At 45.1% G+C, this 16,987-nt stretch overlaps 1 protein-coding gene across 2 annotated transcripts in view; it reads right to left on the bottom strand.

The window, feature by feature from the left end:
* The window catches only part of ANOS1 (anosmin 1), a 117,026-nt gene that overhangs the window by 87,905 nt on the left and 12,134 nt on the right, over positions 1 to 16,987 (bottom strand). For both annotated transcript variants that reach the window (XM_048493915.1, XM_048493916.1), the window contains exon 2: positions 9,491 to 9,538. In XM_048493915.1, coding sequence (XP_048349872.1) covers positions 9,491 to 9,538 — 48 coding nt within the window. The remainder of the gene's footprint in view (positions 1 to 9,490; positions 9,539 to 16,987) is intronic.

The raw sequence follows: 16,987 nt of genomic DNA, 5'->3' as shown, positions 1-16,987 counted from the left end.
GACATAACGTAGATTCAAGATGGCTCGCCATTCCCCGTTCCTCTTGGGAACGGTGAAGAAATGGGAGTAGACTCCGCAGAAGCGTTCCGAAGGAGGTACCTGCTCGATGGCCTGGATTTGTAGGAGATGACGAATGGCTTCCTGGGTTCTTAGTCTCTTTTCCCGGTTTCTGAGAGCGGGAAAGGCTTGAAATCTTGGTTTTGGTATTCTGAAGAACTCTATGAGGTAGCCGGTGGTGACTACCTCCTGTGTCCATCGGTCTACATGGCTGCCCGTCCAGCGGTGATGGAACTTTTGAAGTCGGGCGCCGACCGGGGTATCTGTTTTGTCATGATCTGGCGGGGCGGTCCGGCTGGAAGGGTTTCCCTCCTCTGCCTGTTCTGAAGTTTGAGGGGCGAAAGGAAGACTGATTAGAGTTATTGTTGGTGCTGTAGTTGTTAGTACGCCTACGAAAGGTGTTAGAGTTGGACCAGCGTTTGCCATCTCTGGAGGTACGAGGAAGTGTGCGCTGGGACCTGAACGTGGAATAGGACTTGTAGCCCGAGCCCTGTTCTGCTCTAACATACTTGGGCATGGACTTTTTATTTCCTTTTGACTCCACTAAGACTGCGTCCAGATCCTTGCCGAACAGTCTTGCACCATGGTAGTTGTATGTGGAGACTACCTGTTTTGAGTGGAAGTCAGCCTGCCAGGCTTTAAGCCAGGCTTGCCTCCTGACTACCACTCCGAGGCCCATGATGCGTGAGACTAGGGTGAGAGCATCTAGATTGGAGTCCGCCCAGAAGGAAACTGCTGACAGCATCCTTTCCACTCCCTCTCTAATTCCTACGTGTTCGGGGGGAATGATGGAGAGGATTCTTCGAGCCCATATGATAGCGGCTCTGGCCATAGTGGCCGAAGGGGCTAAAGTTCTTAACACTAAGGCTAAACGGTCATGCATTCTTTTGAGTAAGATTTCACCCTTTTTATCAAAGGGGTCCTTTAATGTACCCTCTCCATCCTTAGTAACAAGGCCCCCCGACTGGACGGACACCACGGGGGCGTCGACTAGTGGTGTATGTAGTATGTTATGCACATGCTCTGGGAGCACGTATAGTTTTTTGAGAAGGGAGGGGTAGGTTTTATTGGCATCAAGGTTGAGCCATTCCCCCTTGATTTTCTTCTCGAAATATTCTGGTAAGGGGAAGGCACGGGGGGTGTCCTCAGATTGAGGAAAAATTACTTTGGTCCCTCTGGGGACTCCCTTGACTGGTTTTTTGGATCCCTCTGGGACAGACGGGTCTTCAGCGCCTTCCTCATCGTGCAGTTCCAAAGCCGATATGGTTTTTGTGAGATGAGGAGGAGGAACTGGAGCTATATCGCCTCTTGCGTTTATGTCTATGGCTGGATCTATGGCGGCCTCGGCCGCGGCTTTTTTGTTTTTGTTTGTCATAGATAGAAATCTCCTTTCTTAACTTTTTTGTAAAGAGGTGCATTAACTGCGCAGGGGAGGCGTTGGCCCAGGAAGACGTATCCGTTAAAGAGGTGGCCTTTGGTGAAGTACCTCCACCCGCCACAGGGGCCCGCCCTTGCCTTGTCTGTTCTGAGTCAGAGACACTGAGACTGGATCTGCTGCGTGCTTCCTCCTCCTCCTGATTGATTTCTTCCCCGCCCCCTCTCTCTGCAGAGGAGCAGGAACGCTCTCTGCCTTCCTCGTCAGTTTGGGTTGGAGGGGGGCGCGGGGGGAGTTGCGGAGCTTCGCCATCCACGTCCTGCGAGAGGACGCTGGTGCTCCGGTCTTGGGCGGCGGCCTCCTCTGGTTTGCGGCGCTTGGCTGGGGCCGCTTTTACTTTCGCGCCTTTTTCTCCCGCCAAGGCTGGCGGTCCTGCGGGCGCTGCCTTGTCCGCCGCCGTCGCCGCGGGTTTTTTGGCTTTTTGGGGGGCCTCCGGCGCGGCGCTCGGTTTTTCGGGACGTTGCTTCCTGTGACGGGTAGCTGCCCGGGTTCCCTCTGCCGCGGACCTTGCATAGTCCTCACGCGGCGGGGAGAAGGAACGGAGGGAAGCCATAGTGAGAGACTTGCGCTGATGCAGCTTTTTAAGGAATCTTTCTCTCCGCTTTTTTCCCCCCGCCTAAGGCGGGGAGGGGGGGGGAGGGAAGACGGACACGAACACAGACACAACTTACTGGGTAAGGAGACACACCAGACGAAAGGAAGAGTGAGGAATAGAATAAAGAACCTAAGAGGCTTGGAGCCCTAGCCAAGCCCTGCACTCCCTATCTAGGCAGGAACAATACTGAGCAAGGATGGGTGTCTAAGCCCTCCTCAGGAAGTGACGACAAAATTAGGTCCTGCCTCCCTGAGAATGAGCTAGGAATCACCCAATCAGGATGCCCGAGCCTCGCCTCCAGGAGAACAGGTGTCTTCCATGGTGACACTAGGACTCTCCCAGTTTGTTTCAGGTTCCACACATAGAGCAGGCCATATCCTGGATCTAATTTTCGGCCCTAATGCTGGAACTAACGGCCACAGAAGACATGGCCTCACCTACCCTAGGGGGAATCATGTTAATAAACAGCAACTCACATTCTCTGATATTTTCCTTGCGTATGAGAAAGGCCCTCAGGGACCAACGCACATCCAGGTGGTGCCATAAACGTTCCCTGGGATGGGTAGGGTTGGAGCAAAAGTTAGGTAGAACCACCTCCTTGGGTGGTTCGAACTTAAAAATATTTTTGTTAATAAGGATAGTGGATTTAGGCTTGTTGTTCGTATCCCACTGGGATACAATGGGATACGATCACGACTTGTCACCACTGGGATACGATGACAACAGAAAGCGAGGGTCATCTTGATGGCGCCCTACTGGCCTTCCCCATAGTTTTAGTGATTCAAGGATTATCAGAGACACCACTCTTAATCCTTTCGACGGTTCCAGATTGGTTATCCCAGGGTCACCTGTGACATCTGTGGCATTTGGTTCAGTTTGACCGCATGGTTCTTGAACAGAACAGTAGGAGAAAGAAGAGCTATTCAAACAACTTGACTGAGATGTTGCTAGCCTCATGTTGTCCATCCACCACCAGGATTCACAGATCTTCCTGGAAAGCATTTGTTCACTGGTGCAGGGGGAAGCTAATCACACCAGAGACTCTGTCACTAGATGTCATCCTACTCACAAGTTGGTCTCAAGCCCAGCCTTTATAGAGCCACCCTACAACACCAGGTACAGTTAGACTGAAACTTGCCTCATGCTGTAATGCTAGTTAGTTAACTAACTGTCTCAAGGAGAACTGAAATTCCTTTTAGAATTGAGAAGTAATGATTATTACTTCTAAAATCAGTTCTTTATTCTATAAATGAATGGCTGCCAAAGGTAACCCATTCTCTCTTGCCCCCCTTTGTGAAAGATTCCAGACAAGTCTGAATGTATTTTTAAGAATGTGGCATATAAATATTTGAAATAAATAACATGTCAAACTCCAGTTACAATGTTTAGTGCACCAGGATTGTGATTTCACTGGGGACATCCCTGTTTTTCTTGGGGGCTGTGAAGAAGTGGGAGTATACCCCCCTTCCCACATGGTCCAACAGCACGGACTCTATGGCCCTGATTAAGGTAAGAAGAGAGATTGCGCACTTCAGTCTGTCCTGTTTTTCCGGAGTTAAGCTGCTCAGTGAAGGGAGGAACCTGTCTTGTGGCAACAAATGGAACTCTAAGGAGTAACTGCAAGAAACTATGTTCCGGACCCACTGGGCGGAATGGGTTTCCATCCACTAGTGACAAAAAGACAGAGTCAGGCAAAAGGACTTATTGGACTTGTGCTGGCCGCAAAAATCCTGCCACTTAAAATTACTCATCCCTGGCAGGACTAGAACCGGCAAGCTTTTAGACTGCAACACAAAGGCTGCATTACCCAACTAAGCCACGGAAGCTCTAGTCAGAGAAAAGGATTGCGTCTGCCAGCCCACTGTCCTTCCCTCCCGGTAGAGGGGAGAGGATGAGCGAGAGGCCCTAAAGGCCGGCTTGGGTGAAAACCTGGGCTTGTCTGACCTGATAGATCCGGGCATGGCTCTCTTGTTATTGTTGTTTTCAACCAGGATCCTATCAAACTCCGAACCAAAGAGGGTACCCCCCCTGAGAATCAAAACTGGAGCCACTGTCTTAGAATGGGTTCTGCCTGCCATGGCTTAAACCAAAGTAGGCGGCGCGCCACCAAGGACACTGCCAGTATACGTGAAGTGGTCAAAAAGGCATCTAGGGTGGCATCCACTAAGAAGGCAACAGCCATGAGTACCCTTTCAGTCCTGGTCCTCAGGAGGAATGATTGCTAGAAGGCGCTTTTGCCAGATGATAGCAGATCTAGCCACCGTCGCAGAGGGGGCAAGGATCCTAGGAGCCATAGCGGTGCCCTCATGGACCCTGCTAAGGCTGTAGTCTGCCTTTCTATCCAGGGGATCCCTTAGTTTTCTCCCTCTGTCCCTCCAAACCAGACCACCCGAGTGAAACTGGTCTTCCGGCTCTGAAAAGTGATAGGAGGCCAGATCAATCTCCCCCTCACTGAGGTACTTCAAATGGAACCCCATAGGATGTTACAAATGCACCTAGTAGATGTCTCGTGGAAGCCCTCCAATCGGGGGGGGACCGGTCTCAAGGGACAGTGAGGGGAACAACAAGGACCCCCCCGGATAAGCGTTCAAAGGTGTCCCTCAGAAGGGCTCATGAATGGCTGGCCTCAGCTATGAGAGCTCTTGTCCCATCCTACTCAGTAGCCAGGGCAGTTATAGGCTGGATCCGTAGGGTCCCGGAAATGCCTCCACCCGCAGAATGCAAAGGAGTTCTGCCTTTATATTTTGGCTTGCCCACCAGCTGTCACATAGGACAGGATTGCAGAATTTACAGATGTCCTTCCCCATTGTTAGGCCAATAAATTATAGCTGCTACCTCACTCAGGTTTTGCTAATGCTTAAGTGGGCTGACATTGTGGTTTTGTGTCTTAACTCTGACAGCTGCATTTAATACTTTCTGGGGATGACTAGCTGGTTTCTAGCTTTCCAAACAGCAGCGCACCTTCTCCTCATAGACACTGTGTATCACTTCTCTGGAAGCTACGGCTGCCTTCAGCATTACAGACTGGCAGAATGATACTCAGTTCACTTCTGCATTCTTCTCTAGGTGTCCATGTTCAGTCTCCACTGCACTGCTGGAGATTTGGGCCTAGTGTTAACTGAAGCCTTCCTAATTTCCAGAGATTTCATTAATAGATTAAGCTTGTGAAGCTATAGCATTCCCAATAGAATTGGGATCTAAATACCTCCATAGACTCCCCATCCAATTTCCATGAAGTCCTTGCATGTTATTGGGGCTTCAGCCAATTTCGCCTCAAGGCTGAGCTACTGATCCCTCTGACCTTAATTGTTTGGCCTAGTACACTCTGGCCATCTGTACAAACTGGGGGTTTATCAGAGTCACCTCAACCCCTGTATCCCTGAGGCTGCTTAATTCTTCACTATCACGGGCTCCATAAATCTTACTGATTCCTTCCTGAGCCGTCGAGACCTGTAATGCGTTAGCTGCACCAACAGGTTGAGCCTCCTGCGTTTTAGCAACTGGTTTTGGGTCAGAATCAGCCCATTTGACAGTTTGGACCTTTTTGGTTGGGGACTGAGCATGAGGTTTCTGAAACCTGCGACACTAATATCTGGAATGTTCTTCCTGAACAGTAGAAACAGATTGCCAATCCCTTCATGTGTTGTGAGGGTGTATGTCACTGCCCTCTGACTTATACACAGGAGCCAGCCAGTCCCTATCCCTCATACTGGGAATGGGGGATCTGGATCTAGAGCGAGGCCTTTGCCTGTAAGGAGGAAGGGCAGGGGATGGCTGCAGCTGCTTAGAGACCTCCTCCCTGATGGAGGAACGCGTTAAGGCGCTCCACTCCAAGGGAATGTTGCTTTCCCTCCCCCTCCTCTCTCCCTCTTGCCTGGAAAGTCCAGCTAGATCGGAGGCCTCTGCCGCATCCATTGGCTGCAGAGTTAGAACACTGGCAGTGGAAACGGGATCAAGGCGGGAAGATGACCCGCCGTCCTCTCAGTGCCTCCTCTCTTTGCAGCTGCAGCCACGTCTCTCACGCCCAGACGCTCCTTGGCACTCTGTACAGCGGCTGGTCGAGCGTGCGCGCCGACCTGCGCACCGAGAGGGTGATGACAAAGAGGCCCGCTGGCTAGCCCCACAGCTGCTCTGGGACCGCAGCTCTCATGCCCAGATGCTCCCTGGCAACCTGTACAGGGGCTGATCGAGCGTGCGCGCCAACCTGCGCGCCGAGAGGGAGATAGTGAAGAGGCCCGCTGGCTAGCCCCACGGCTGCCCTGGGACCGGCCGGTACGCACTTCCCTCTCAGCCACACGGCTGCGCGGGGGAGAGCGGGAGGCTTGACTGGCATACCTGGTCACTGCCCTCCGTGTTCTCCGCTGCCGAGCGGCAGAATCCCTCCTTGTGAGGAGAAAATGGTGCCTACGCCATAACCACTGAAGAGAAGGCTTTTTTGGCAGGAAGAGGGAAACACAAGGAGGGCAGGGACCACAGACTATAAACTCTCACAGACACAGAAAGGAGTTTTTGGGATTCAAAGGACATGAAGCCTATCAATAAGCAAAGAGCCTGTTGAATTTGCTGCACTCCCTGATGTGGCAGGAAGATACTGGGGCAAGATAGATATGAGCAGCCTACAGGAAGTGACCAAAGATATTTCCTGCCTCCTTGATTGATGGTGGAGAATAACCCAAACAAGATGGCCTACACCATCCAGGAGCACCATCTCTCCCACCATGCCCTCCAACTGATGCTTCTATCATCAAGCAATAATCTGGCCCGAAGGAACTCAGATGATCTCAACTAGGGTGAGGGCTTTTCAGCCCTGGCTCCGGACAGGTGGAATGCTCAGACCAGCTGTGGGACCTAGTACAGTTCCACAGGGCCTGCAAGAAAGAGGTGTTCTAGAAGGCATATGGTTAAGGCATCCTTTCAGTAATATACATAATCGTATTTGTCAGATGAAAACAGTTGTACAAGGAAAAATTATTGGTGTAAAAACATTGTTCTCAAATTCTTAAGAAAACCTTTCTTCCTTGTTCATCACCACCAAATAAAGTTAAACTTCTGTGCCCAGAATACCAAACTGCACAAGTAAAACGAATACTTCAGACTGAAGGAAAAAAGAAAACTTACTGTTTCACTGAAAGTTCAGTAAAAAGCAAACATGTGTAAAGATTTTATACTATGTTTTTCACTGGTTTACAGACTCAAAATCATAAATAATCTGAAATCATACTGCAACCATTCACAAACCCAAATGAATCAAGACATCAAGCAAACAAATTAATCAAAACATCAGGCAAACAAATCAAACAAACTGTATTATTACAATAAATTCTAGTTGGAACAAACTCCATTCCTCTCATCACTTAGATCCCAAATGGTTGTGTGAACAACTTTAGCCAGTTTTCTTAAAAGCTGGAAAGTGTGCACTCAATGCCTCTGGTGAATGTTGCATAGAACTGGAATAACTACCATAAATGTCTCTCTCTGGCAGCCCTCACTGTTCTATGTGTTGAAACTACTAACAATGCCTCAGTGGAAAACTGGTGTACAGGGTGAAGCAGTCCTTCTAAAGACCAGCATAAGCAAAATAGACCAAAAAGCATATTTACATGAATTCTTCCATATCACTGCAACTCACTGTCCTAGCTTTTGTTGAGGAAGAAGTTTGATATACATAGCAGACTGTTGAAAGAAAAGATGAGGGAATATCTATTCCACCAACACTTGCTGTGAATTCCTATGCTACATATTAACACCTACGAACAGGGACGGCGTGAGTGCCCAGTGCCCAGTTAACTGGTGCGTTCTCCGCCACGCCAAGCCACACCCTCGTCCACTAACGGAATGCCCTTGCCACGCCACTGCAGGGGCGCATGCCCGGTGCATCGTGCGCACCCCCCGTCCCCTTGGAGCTACGCCTTTGCCTATGAACTCCTATGAACTCCTAAGAACAGCTACACATTGACACATGGAATTGAAATATATTTTGACAGCACCTCATCATGTGTCTTCTAGCTCCAAATTGCCTCCCAAGACAAATACCTTTAAAAAAAAATTCCATATTACCCTATCCTCGCTTAACCTATTGCACCACCAACTTAGTTCCTTACATCTATACCTCTTCTCAGACTCCCAATTTATATTTCCTTCCTAGCCTTATCTACCTAAGGTAGCTTATACTTCCTGCGGGCAATGACCACTTTAATATGGTAAAAACACTGTTTGGGTGGGGAAACTTCCCACGGCTGCTGCCTCCAAATCGAGGTAGCACCACTCTTCCCCCCACCAATGGTGTTTTGTTGCCTTGCTCAATGAGCGAGGCAAATGAAAAACAGTGGCGTCCACCCGGTACCGAGCAAACGGCACCAGGTAGACACCACTGTTTCCTGGTGCGCTGCTTTAAAAAAAAACTTACCTCCATGCCCCTGCTTGGCTCCATCAGGAAGAGGGTCATGCCCCCTGCCCTCTGACCCCAGGCCATTGTCTGGGCCATAGGAGCATGTCCCCTTGTCCTTACGGAGCTATTCAGGGACATGGAGGTAAGGTTTTTTTAAAGCAGCATGCCTCATGGCCACAACAGCTCCCAGGACACTTGTGGCTGCAGAAGCTCGCAGGACACTTGCACACAAGTGTGCGAACAGCCCAAGGACGACACTGGTGTCTTTTATACCGGTGTCCCGCTACTCCCTGCACCCACGCGAAATCCATCTGAATTAAAGCATCATTGAAGAGAATAATCATATTAAGTGTATTGAATGAATGTTTCTTAACATGAAGTATCTCCATTCATAGAACCAAGTATCACAGAGTTGATGGAGCCCCATTTAAGACAGATTGCTCACAAAACCACCTACTGAAATTAGATTCTGATATGATACAATGAATATTCTTGAATTACTAATCATGGAGCTCTGGACTGAAATATTATCTCACCATTTCTTACTACACAAACTTCACTTTCTTCAGATAAAATTCTAAAGCAGTAAATAAATGCTCTGCAAATTAATGAAAAGAGCAGTCAGCAACTAAGCCCCGTAATTCCACTTTGACCTCTAAAGCTGATAAATCATTGTTGTTACTCTATAGGCAACTAAGTAGGTTGCTGTCCATGAAATAAAAGCAGTAAATACCATGAGAAATTCTTTCGGTACATGCTTAGCTCTGGTGGTGGTTTTAATGCTAGATTTAATTGATACTGAATTGTAACTGAATTGTAACTATAAGTGATTAATTTGGATTTACCCAATCTATTAAACTTGATAATAAACCTTTAATGACTTTCATAAAGTTTTAGTAATATACAGCAAACGATATGTTCTGTGTAACTCAAGACAACAGATTAATACACACTAAAGAAAAATCTTCAATAATTAATATATGTCTTTTTCCATTAAACAAAATAAATTCCATACCTTAGAACATTGTTTATGATTCTGACACCAGACCAAAGATCCATTATTCTGTAAAAGAAAGAAAGAAACAGTAAGTATTAGTAATATCTTCAAGTAGCAACTATAAACAGTTTTCAGCTGCTAGAGCTATTGGGGCCAGGAAGCTTAAAACTGGCAGAGGTCAATCATGATGTTACCTGATCATATTTATAGGATGACTTGTTATTCGGTACTTCTCTTGGAAAAGCAGCAAAAGTAACAGAGACACATATTCACAGACCTAAAACTTTTTCCATCATCAGACTAAGGTGCATGGTCTACCTTGGCAGAATTAGTAGTGCTGAAATTCTTGCTTCCCTGCTTCTCCATTCCGTGCTTTCTTGAGAAAAGCAGTCCCTTCTATAAGGAAGGTCTAGCTACCATAACCAAGGCAACTACTTAGACACTTCTCTACATTTTTATGGGGGGGAGCACCTCTCGACAGTACAATCACAACAGTACAATCACAACAGTTTCCAATGGGAGCTATTTATATATTGTTTTTATGCTTATTGTATTTGAATTTTGTGTTGTTCGCCGCCCAGAGCCCTTCGGGGGTTGGGCGGGATATAAATCTGAAAAATAAATAAATAAATGAATGAATGAATGAATGAATGAATGAATGAATAAATCAATCAATCAATCTATGGCATAAAGGAGTGTTCTCATCACTTTGGAGACAATTCACACATTTGTCTGTCTGGTAATTCAGTACATGCAGGCAGTGACGTATTTACCTGGGGGACATGGGGTACCCTATGTCCCCAGATGCCCTCCAGTAAAGGGCACAAATATTTCAGGTTCGTTTCTGTGTTTTATGTATTTTAGTGGGTTTTTTTCAGTTTTCGGCCAGCAGGGAGTGCAGTTTTTATGCCGCTAGCAGCACCACAATTTCAGGGATTTTTCAGGAGACCCTCCTGAAAAATACCACACAAGTTAGGTGAGGTTTGGTTCAGGGGATCCAAAGTTATGGACCCCCAAAAGGGGTGCCCCCATCCCCCATTGTTTCCAATGGGAGCTAATAAGAGATGGGGGCTACACCTTTGAGGGTCCATAACTTTGAACCTCCTGAACCAAACTTCACCAAACCTGGGTGGTATCATCAGGAGAGCAGCACCAAAATTTCAGAGTATCTTTAGAAGACACTCCTGATGATACCACCCAGGTTTGGTGAAGTTTGGTTCAGAGGATCCAAAGATATGGACCCCCAAAGTGGGACCTCATCCCCCATTGTTTCCAATGGGAGCTAATAGGAGATGGGGGCTACACCTTTGAGGGTCCATTTAAGGTTGATTTAAAAGAAGAATCTGGGCTCCCTAGTTTAAACACCATTGAAAGTGATGCTGTTTGGGGATGGATTCCACTGGAGGTGTTTTGTGAGAGATGATGCTGACATTTGTTTGGTAAATGTTTTGCTGGGGGTGATTTGTAAGAGATTTACATGCTTAATACCCACTTGCACTGGCTTGGAGCTGTTTCTCAGGCAAACAACCTACCTCATAGGGTTGGTGTGAGGACAAAATTAGGAAAGAGAGTTGGTGGGGAGAGAGACATGTATGTTTTACTGTGGGTGGGAGGTATTTTGTGAGCTGGTGCAAAAAATCATTGTTTGGTGGGGGGGAGGGTGGCCGCCCATACCGGGCAGGGTGGGCAAACTCAGATTTTGTTCCCGGGCTCCAGTTTGCCTAGATATGCCTCTGCATGCAGGCTTGTGTTCACATATTACATTCTTGTGTTCACATATTACATACAAGAATGTAATACAAATCTGTATTTGTAATGTAATACAAGATTACAAGAATGTAATATAAGAATGTAATACAAATGTAATACAGAGCTCTACAAATCTTTCAATCCCTCCCTACCCTTCAAGTGTGTAGCTCAGAGATCAATTATTTCTTTCACAACAAACTGAACTCTGCAATTTATACATTTGTATAATAAGAAGTCATATTGTGTCATCACTGGCTCCATTCAGACAAATTATGATTTGCATATGACCATAAATATCCAGAAAGTCCTCAAACTAATATGCTCCCTGACCTGGATGGTGCAGGCTAGCCTGATCTCATCAGGTCTCAGGAGATAAACAGGATTGGAACCGATTAGTTTAGCCTTTTTGAGCCTGCAGACACATTTGGAATTCTAGCACAATGGACACAGCAATACAAAGGCTGCCACAGGAGGCAGTCAGTCAGAAAATGATTGCTACAGCTTAACTTCAGTAAAATGATGCAGATCTTTGCACAATGGTAGAAGCTGCTGCCAAAGCAACATTTTAAAAAATCTGTCCAGACAATCAAATCTCCGATAGCTAATCAGAAGCTTTGCCAAGCAAAAGCCATACCTGGCCCCACCCACTTCCTAAAAATACTTGGTGGACATCAAAAAAGGTGCCTGTGGGCACCACATTGGGGACCCCTCATTTTAGTTCTTGGATAGGACAGTACCAGAGAAGTCCAAGGTCACAGTTCAGAGGCAAATCACCTTCATTAGTCTCTCGTCTTGAAAACTGTGGGATTGTCATGAGTCAGCTGGGACTTGATGGAACTTTCCAACACCATCTCCCACTAACATAGCTAACTGAGTGTCCTGGTTTGAAAGACCTCACAGATTGTTGTCATATTCTGATCTGGGAGACTAAACTGGAGTTAGATTTTTGCATGCAAATAACAATGCCATACTAACAGTGGTGGGATTCAGCCGGTTCGCACCGGTTTGCTAGAGCCGGTAGCTAATTTTTTCTCTAGTTCGCAGAACCAGTTGTTATGCCCTAGCCCTGGCCACAGTCCCTCCCTTAAAACCCAGGCTCTTAATATTTTTCATTAATATTTTAAAACTCTTTCTTATAACATAATCTAGTTTTGTGTATCTCTTTTATTGTTCTTATTTAAGTACTAGCTGTATGAAATAATAAACTACCTTTCAGTATATCTTTTTAAAAACTTAAAACAGTCATTAGGTCAGCAAACTGGTCGTTAAATTATTTGAATCCCACCATTGGAAGTTCAGAACCAGTTGTTAAATTATTTGAATCCCACCACTGCATACTAATAATCTATCTGCTACATTTTCAGCCTAATCTTCTTCCAAGACCAGCATACCTGATTGTTCAAGTATCATGTATTGTCCAATGAAGATTTTATAAAGATGAATCCAGTTCACATACATGCATCTTACACAATTTTTACACTTTAGACTGGCACAGCCAGCATTTTCAGATACATAAAATTTATGTGAAAGTTATATTTTTTCAAATAGTTACAAACAACAGAAATCATTATGCCTATCCAGATTTTTTTTCTCATGAGCACACTTCATCTTTAACTATTAAACTGTAACAGTTTTAAATAATCCTAACGCTCTTATGGTTGGCAGAGACTACTAAGGAATTATATATTAAAGCACATACATAAGTAAATGTGAAAAATAAGCCTTTTAAATGCTTATGAGAAGGACAAGCACAGAGAAATAAAAGTTTAGGAGGATGCCATAAATAATATACACTTAACAAGACTACTTTAGCAGTCACAGTGCCAGCCAAGAATTTATTATTTCCTTTTACAAACCTAGCAGTAATAAGTAATATTTCATGCGCTACTATCAATTCCTTGCTCCTTTCTTCTTAAGATGGGAAGAAAGCAATGATTGCAACAACAGATTGGTAGCAACTGGCTGCACTATTTTACAGCTTTGCAGCATCTTTTTATTAAATCAGATTAATTTGAATTTATTCCTGTTGCCTGGAACAGTACCATAGTAAATACCACAAAACATGACTAGTGTTTTTCCCACCAAAAGGAACTATGCAGAAAGTTTTACAATGGTTTTAAACAAATGAACACTATTAGTTCATAAAATAATGCTACGAAAACAATGTTATTTATAAAGAATACTAGCTGCACCAGTAATGTTGCCTGGTCCCCCCTGACCACAAATAGGGGCAGGCTGCCAGATCTAGGTTGGGATATTTCTGAGATCTGGGGTTGAACCCTTTAAAGGACAGGGACCTCAGTGTCCTAAGTTAAATTGTATTCCAGAGATTGTATTGCTCTACTATGTTGTTGGTATAACCAAATGAAATCATAGAACTGTATTTTATACATTGTTTGCAGCTAGCTGAAGTCTGGAAAAAGGAAAAGTTCCCAAGGCTCCTATTAAGAAAGTAAAAGATTGCTATTTTTATGAGAGTTACAAAAAGTTCAATATAGGAGAAGCTGAAATTCCAGATGAGCAATGTAAGTCTGTTATTAGGCATATTGAAAACACTCCTGTCATTACCTTTATGATGTAAACTTGATTAAGCTGCTTTGATTAATCAAATATGCTGTTGGATCACAAATGGCAGTTTCAATTTATGTGATTTAAACAAATACATTATATAAACAATCATTTATATATTTAATCCATAAGGCATTCATGAATGCATACAGTCAAGCAGCTACTCACAGATTATTTTCCCCAGAACACTCACTGACATCTTAGTCCAGTATATAGTTTAGGATGGTCTAACGTGTAATTATTCAGATTATTTTGGACTACTAACAAGAATCAGGGAATGGATGCTATAAAGACTACAGAAGCCCACACAGCATGTTGGCAGGTAAGTGGACCTTTGCTACAATGCTAACATTCATTCCTCTATGGCTCCATTGTGTTTTTTAAAAACAAATATGATCTGCACAGTATAAAAATTATAGTTGATGTAACTAACATTCGTGCTAATTGTGCAAAAAAAAAAAGCAGCCACTCTCTTATAGATTAGAAACAGGTTTTTACCCCTAAACCTGCTCTTCCACAGAAAGTCCCGCCAATAGCTTTAAGGGTTAATAACCTATGGTTAAAACTACATCAGCAAACTAAAACAAGGTGGTTATTAACCAGAGCATATTAAACAAACAGGAACACAAAACCTTCAAGCCTGGTTACAAATCCTTAGCATCACTTATGGCAGAAGTTGGTACTAGCATGAAATGTAGGATTGCTAACCTCCAGGCAGGGTCTTGAGTTCGATTAAAATTAAATTGACATGATAAAGTTGCCCACGTGACAGAGCTGCTTTGGAGAAAATGGCTGCTTTGGAGGGTGAACTCTATGGTACTACACAAATGACGTTCCACCCTATATCACACCCCACCTTCCCCAGGATCTACCCCCAAATCACCAAGAATTTTCCAACTCAGGTGAAAACCCTAAGAGACTTAACCATAAGTTTTGCAGGGAGATTGATAATGAATAAAGCACATTATCCCAAGGCCCTACTCCCTTAACTATGGTTTCAAGAAGTGGAAACATTATGTTTGCATAATCTCATATAAATCAGATGAAACCATATTACTGGATAGTTCACTGCTCTACATACCTGCCCAATAAATACCACTCAGGCCATTTTAGTTTTCCTTATGAAATCTGTTGAGTTTTGAATAAAGCTTTCACCTCCCAAAATACAGGTTGTTTGGCTTCTTTCAAAATCATCTGCCAAAAAATAGGCACGATACTTTCACATTAACACAAGATGCTCTTGAAATATGTCTATGGAACAATTAAACTCATACCACCAAAGCAAGAAAGGAACAGGAAATGCAATTAAATACTGTTAAAATTCCCATTTTAAAAAAAATTATTGGAAACTTTTACATTATTTAAGCAAACTGTGACAGCAGGATGTGACTTCAGTCTTTCTCCATCCATCACATGCCAGCCTCCAGGCAGGATCTGAGGATCCCCTGAAATTACAGATCATCTCCAGACTACAGAGATCAGTTTCCATGGAGAAAACGGATTCTTTTGAGGATGGACTCTGTGACATTGTATCCCACTGAGGTCTCTGTCCATCTCCATATCGTCAGCAATTTCCCAACCTAGATCTAGCAACCATCAGGGGACATGTGGTAACTCTAGCAATAACCAAAAAATTTGGGTTAGCTGGTTGTTGAGGGCTTTCCGGGTTGTGTGGCCATGGTCTGGTAGATCTTGTTCCTAACATTTTGCTTGCATCTGTGGCTGGCATCTTCAGAGGTGTATCACAGAGATAATGTTCCAGCCACAGATGCAGACAAAACGTTAGGAACAAGGTCTACCAGACCATGGCCACACAACCCGGAAAGCCCGCAACAACCAGTTGAATCCAGCTGTGAAAGCCTTCGACAATAATTTGGTTTAGGGCAAGGCTGTAGGTGGGGGGGGGGTTCTCGGGTTCAAACCCCCATGTCAAAAGCTCCGCCCCCCATTTGTGGGGTTTTTTTTCATTTTTTAGTATTTTTCGGTTTGTGGCCTGCAGGGAGCGCATTGTTTAGGCTAGCAGCACCAAAATTTCAGGGATTTTTTGGCAGACTCTCTTGATGATACTACCCAGGTTTGGTGAGGTTTGGTTCAGGGGGTCCAAAGTTATGGACTCCCAAAGGGGGTGCCCCATCCCCAATTGTTTCCAATGGGAGCTAATAGAAGATGGGGACTACACCTTTGAGGGTCCATAACTTTGGACCCCCTGAACCAAACTTCACCAAACCTGGGTGGTATCATTAGGACAGTCTCCTAAAGATACCATTAAAGTTTGGTGCTGCTGGCTTAACAATTGCACCCCTGACAGCAGGCACCCCCCCACCCCAAATTTCCCCAGAGTCTCCTTTTAAATCCACCCCCTTCGGCAAGGATTTAAAGGGAGAATCTGAGGTCCCCAGTTTAAACATTGAAAGTGATGCTGTTTGGGGGGGGGGGATAATCCACTACAAAACAGCATCACTTTCAATGTTGTTTTAACTGGGGACCCCAGATTTTTCCTTTAAGGTAGATTTAAAAGGAGAATTTGGGCTCTCTAGTTTAAACACCATTGAAAGTGATGCTGTTTGGGGGTGGATTCCAGCATCACAGTGGCCGCCCATTGGAGGGGTGGGGGTGTAAAACTAAGATTTTGCACCAGGCTCCATTTTTCCTAGCTACACCTCTGCCCAGAGGGGAAGGCAGAAGGGACTGCCAGCTGGGAACCCAGCTGGTGGGGGTCAGGGCAGGGGAGTCTGCCATCCCCGGCCTCGAAGAGCTGCTTTTATAAGCACTGAGGCCAGGGGCGGGGTTTTGGGAGGCATGGCCATGCCCCAGGGGAGTGTGGGGGCATGGTCCCACCCCCACCCCCCATAAAAATCTATACCTATGCCCCTGGTTTAGGATTGCCAACTTCCACTTGGAAAATATATAGAAATGCGGGGGTGGAGCCTAGGAAGTACAGCATTTTTGGGGACCTGTGGGGCAAATGCCATAGAGTCCACCTTGCAACCCTAGTTTGGGTTATGATGTGGTCAACAAGGCCATGCTGGAAAACACACTACAATTAGATGGTATGGGGAGGGGGGCAGCCAGCTAGAACCAGTAACTGAGAATTTTCCCCTTTCCCATTCCTGGAGTGATCGATAAAGATATCTTCTTTCAACAACACAAGAATGTATTTATTATCTTTTCTTTATTTGCAGGTAAGGAGAGCTGAAG

This window comes from Sphaerodactylus townsendi, linkage group LG04 (assembly GCF_021028975.2).
Source record: "Sphaerodactylus townsendi isolate TG3544 linkage group LG04, MPM_Stown_v2.3, whole genome shotgun sequence".
Taxonomy (NCBI): domain Eukaryota; kingdom Metazoa; phylum Chordata; class Lepidosauria; order Squamata; family Sphaerodactylidae; genus Sphaerodactylus; species Sphaerodactylus townsendi.
The sequence above is the reverse complement of the archived record's forward strand: the minus strand, read 5'-3'. Positions and strand labels throughout refer to the sequence as shown.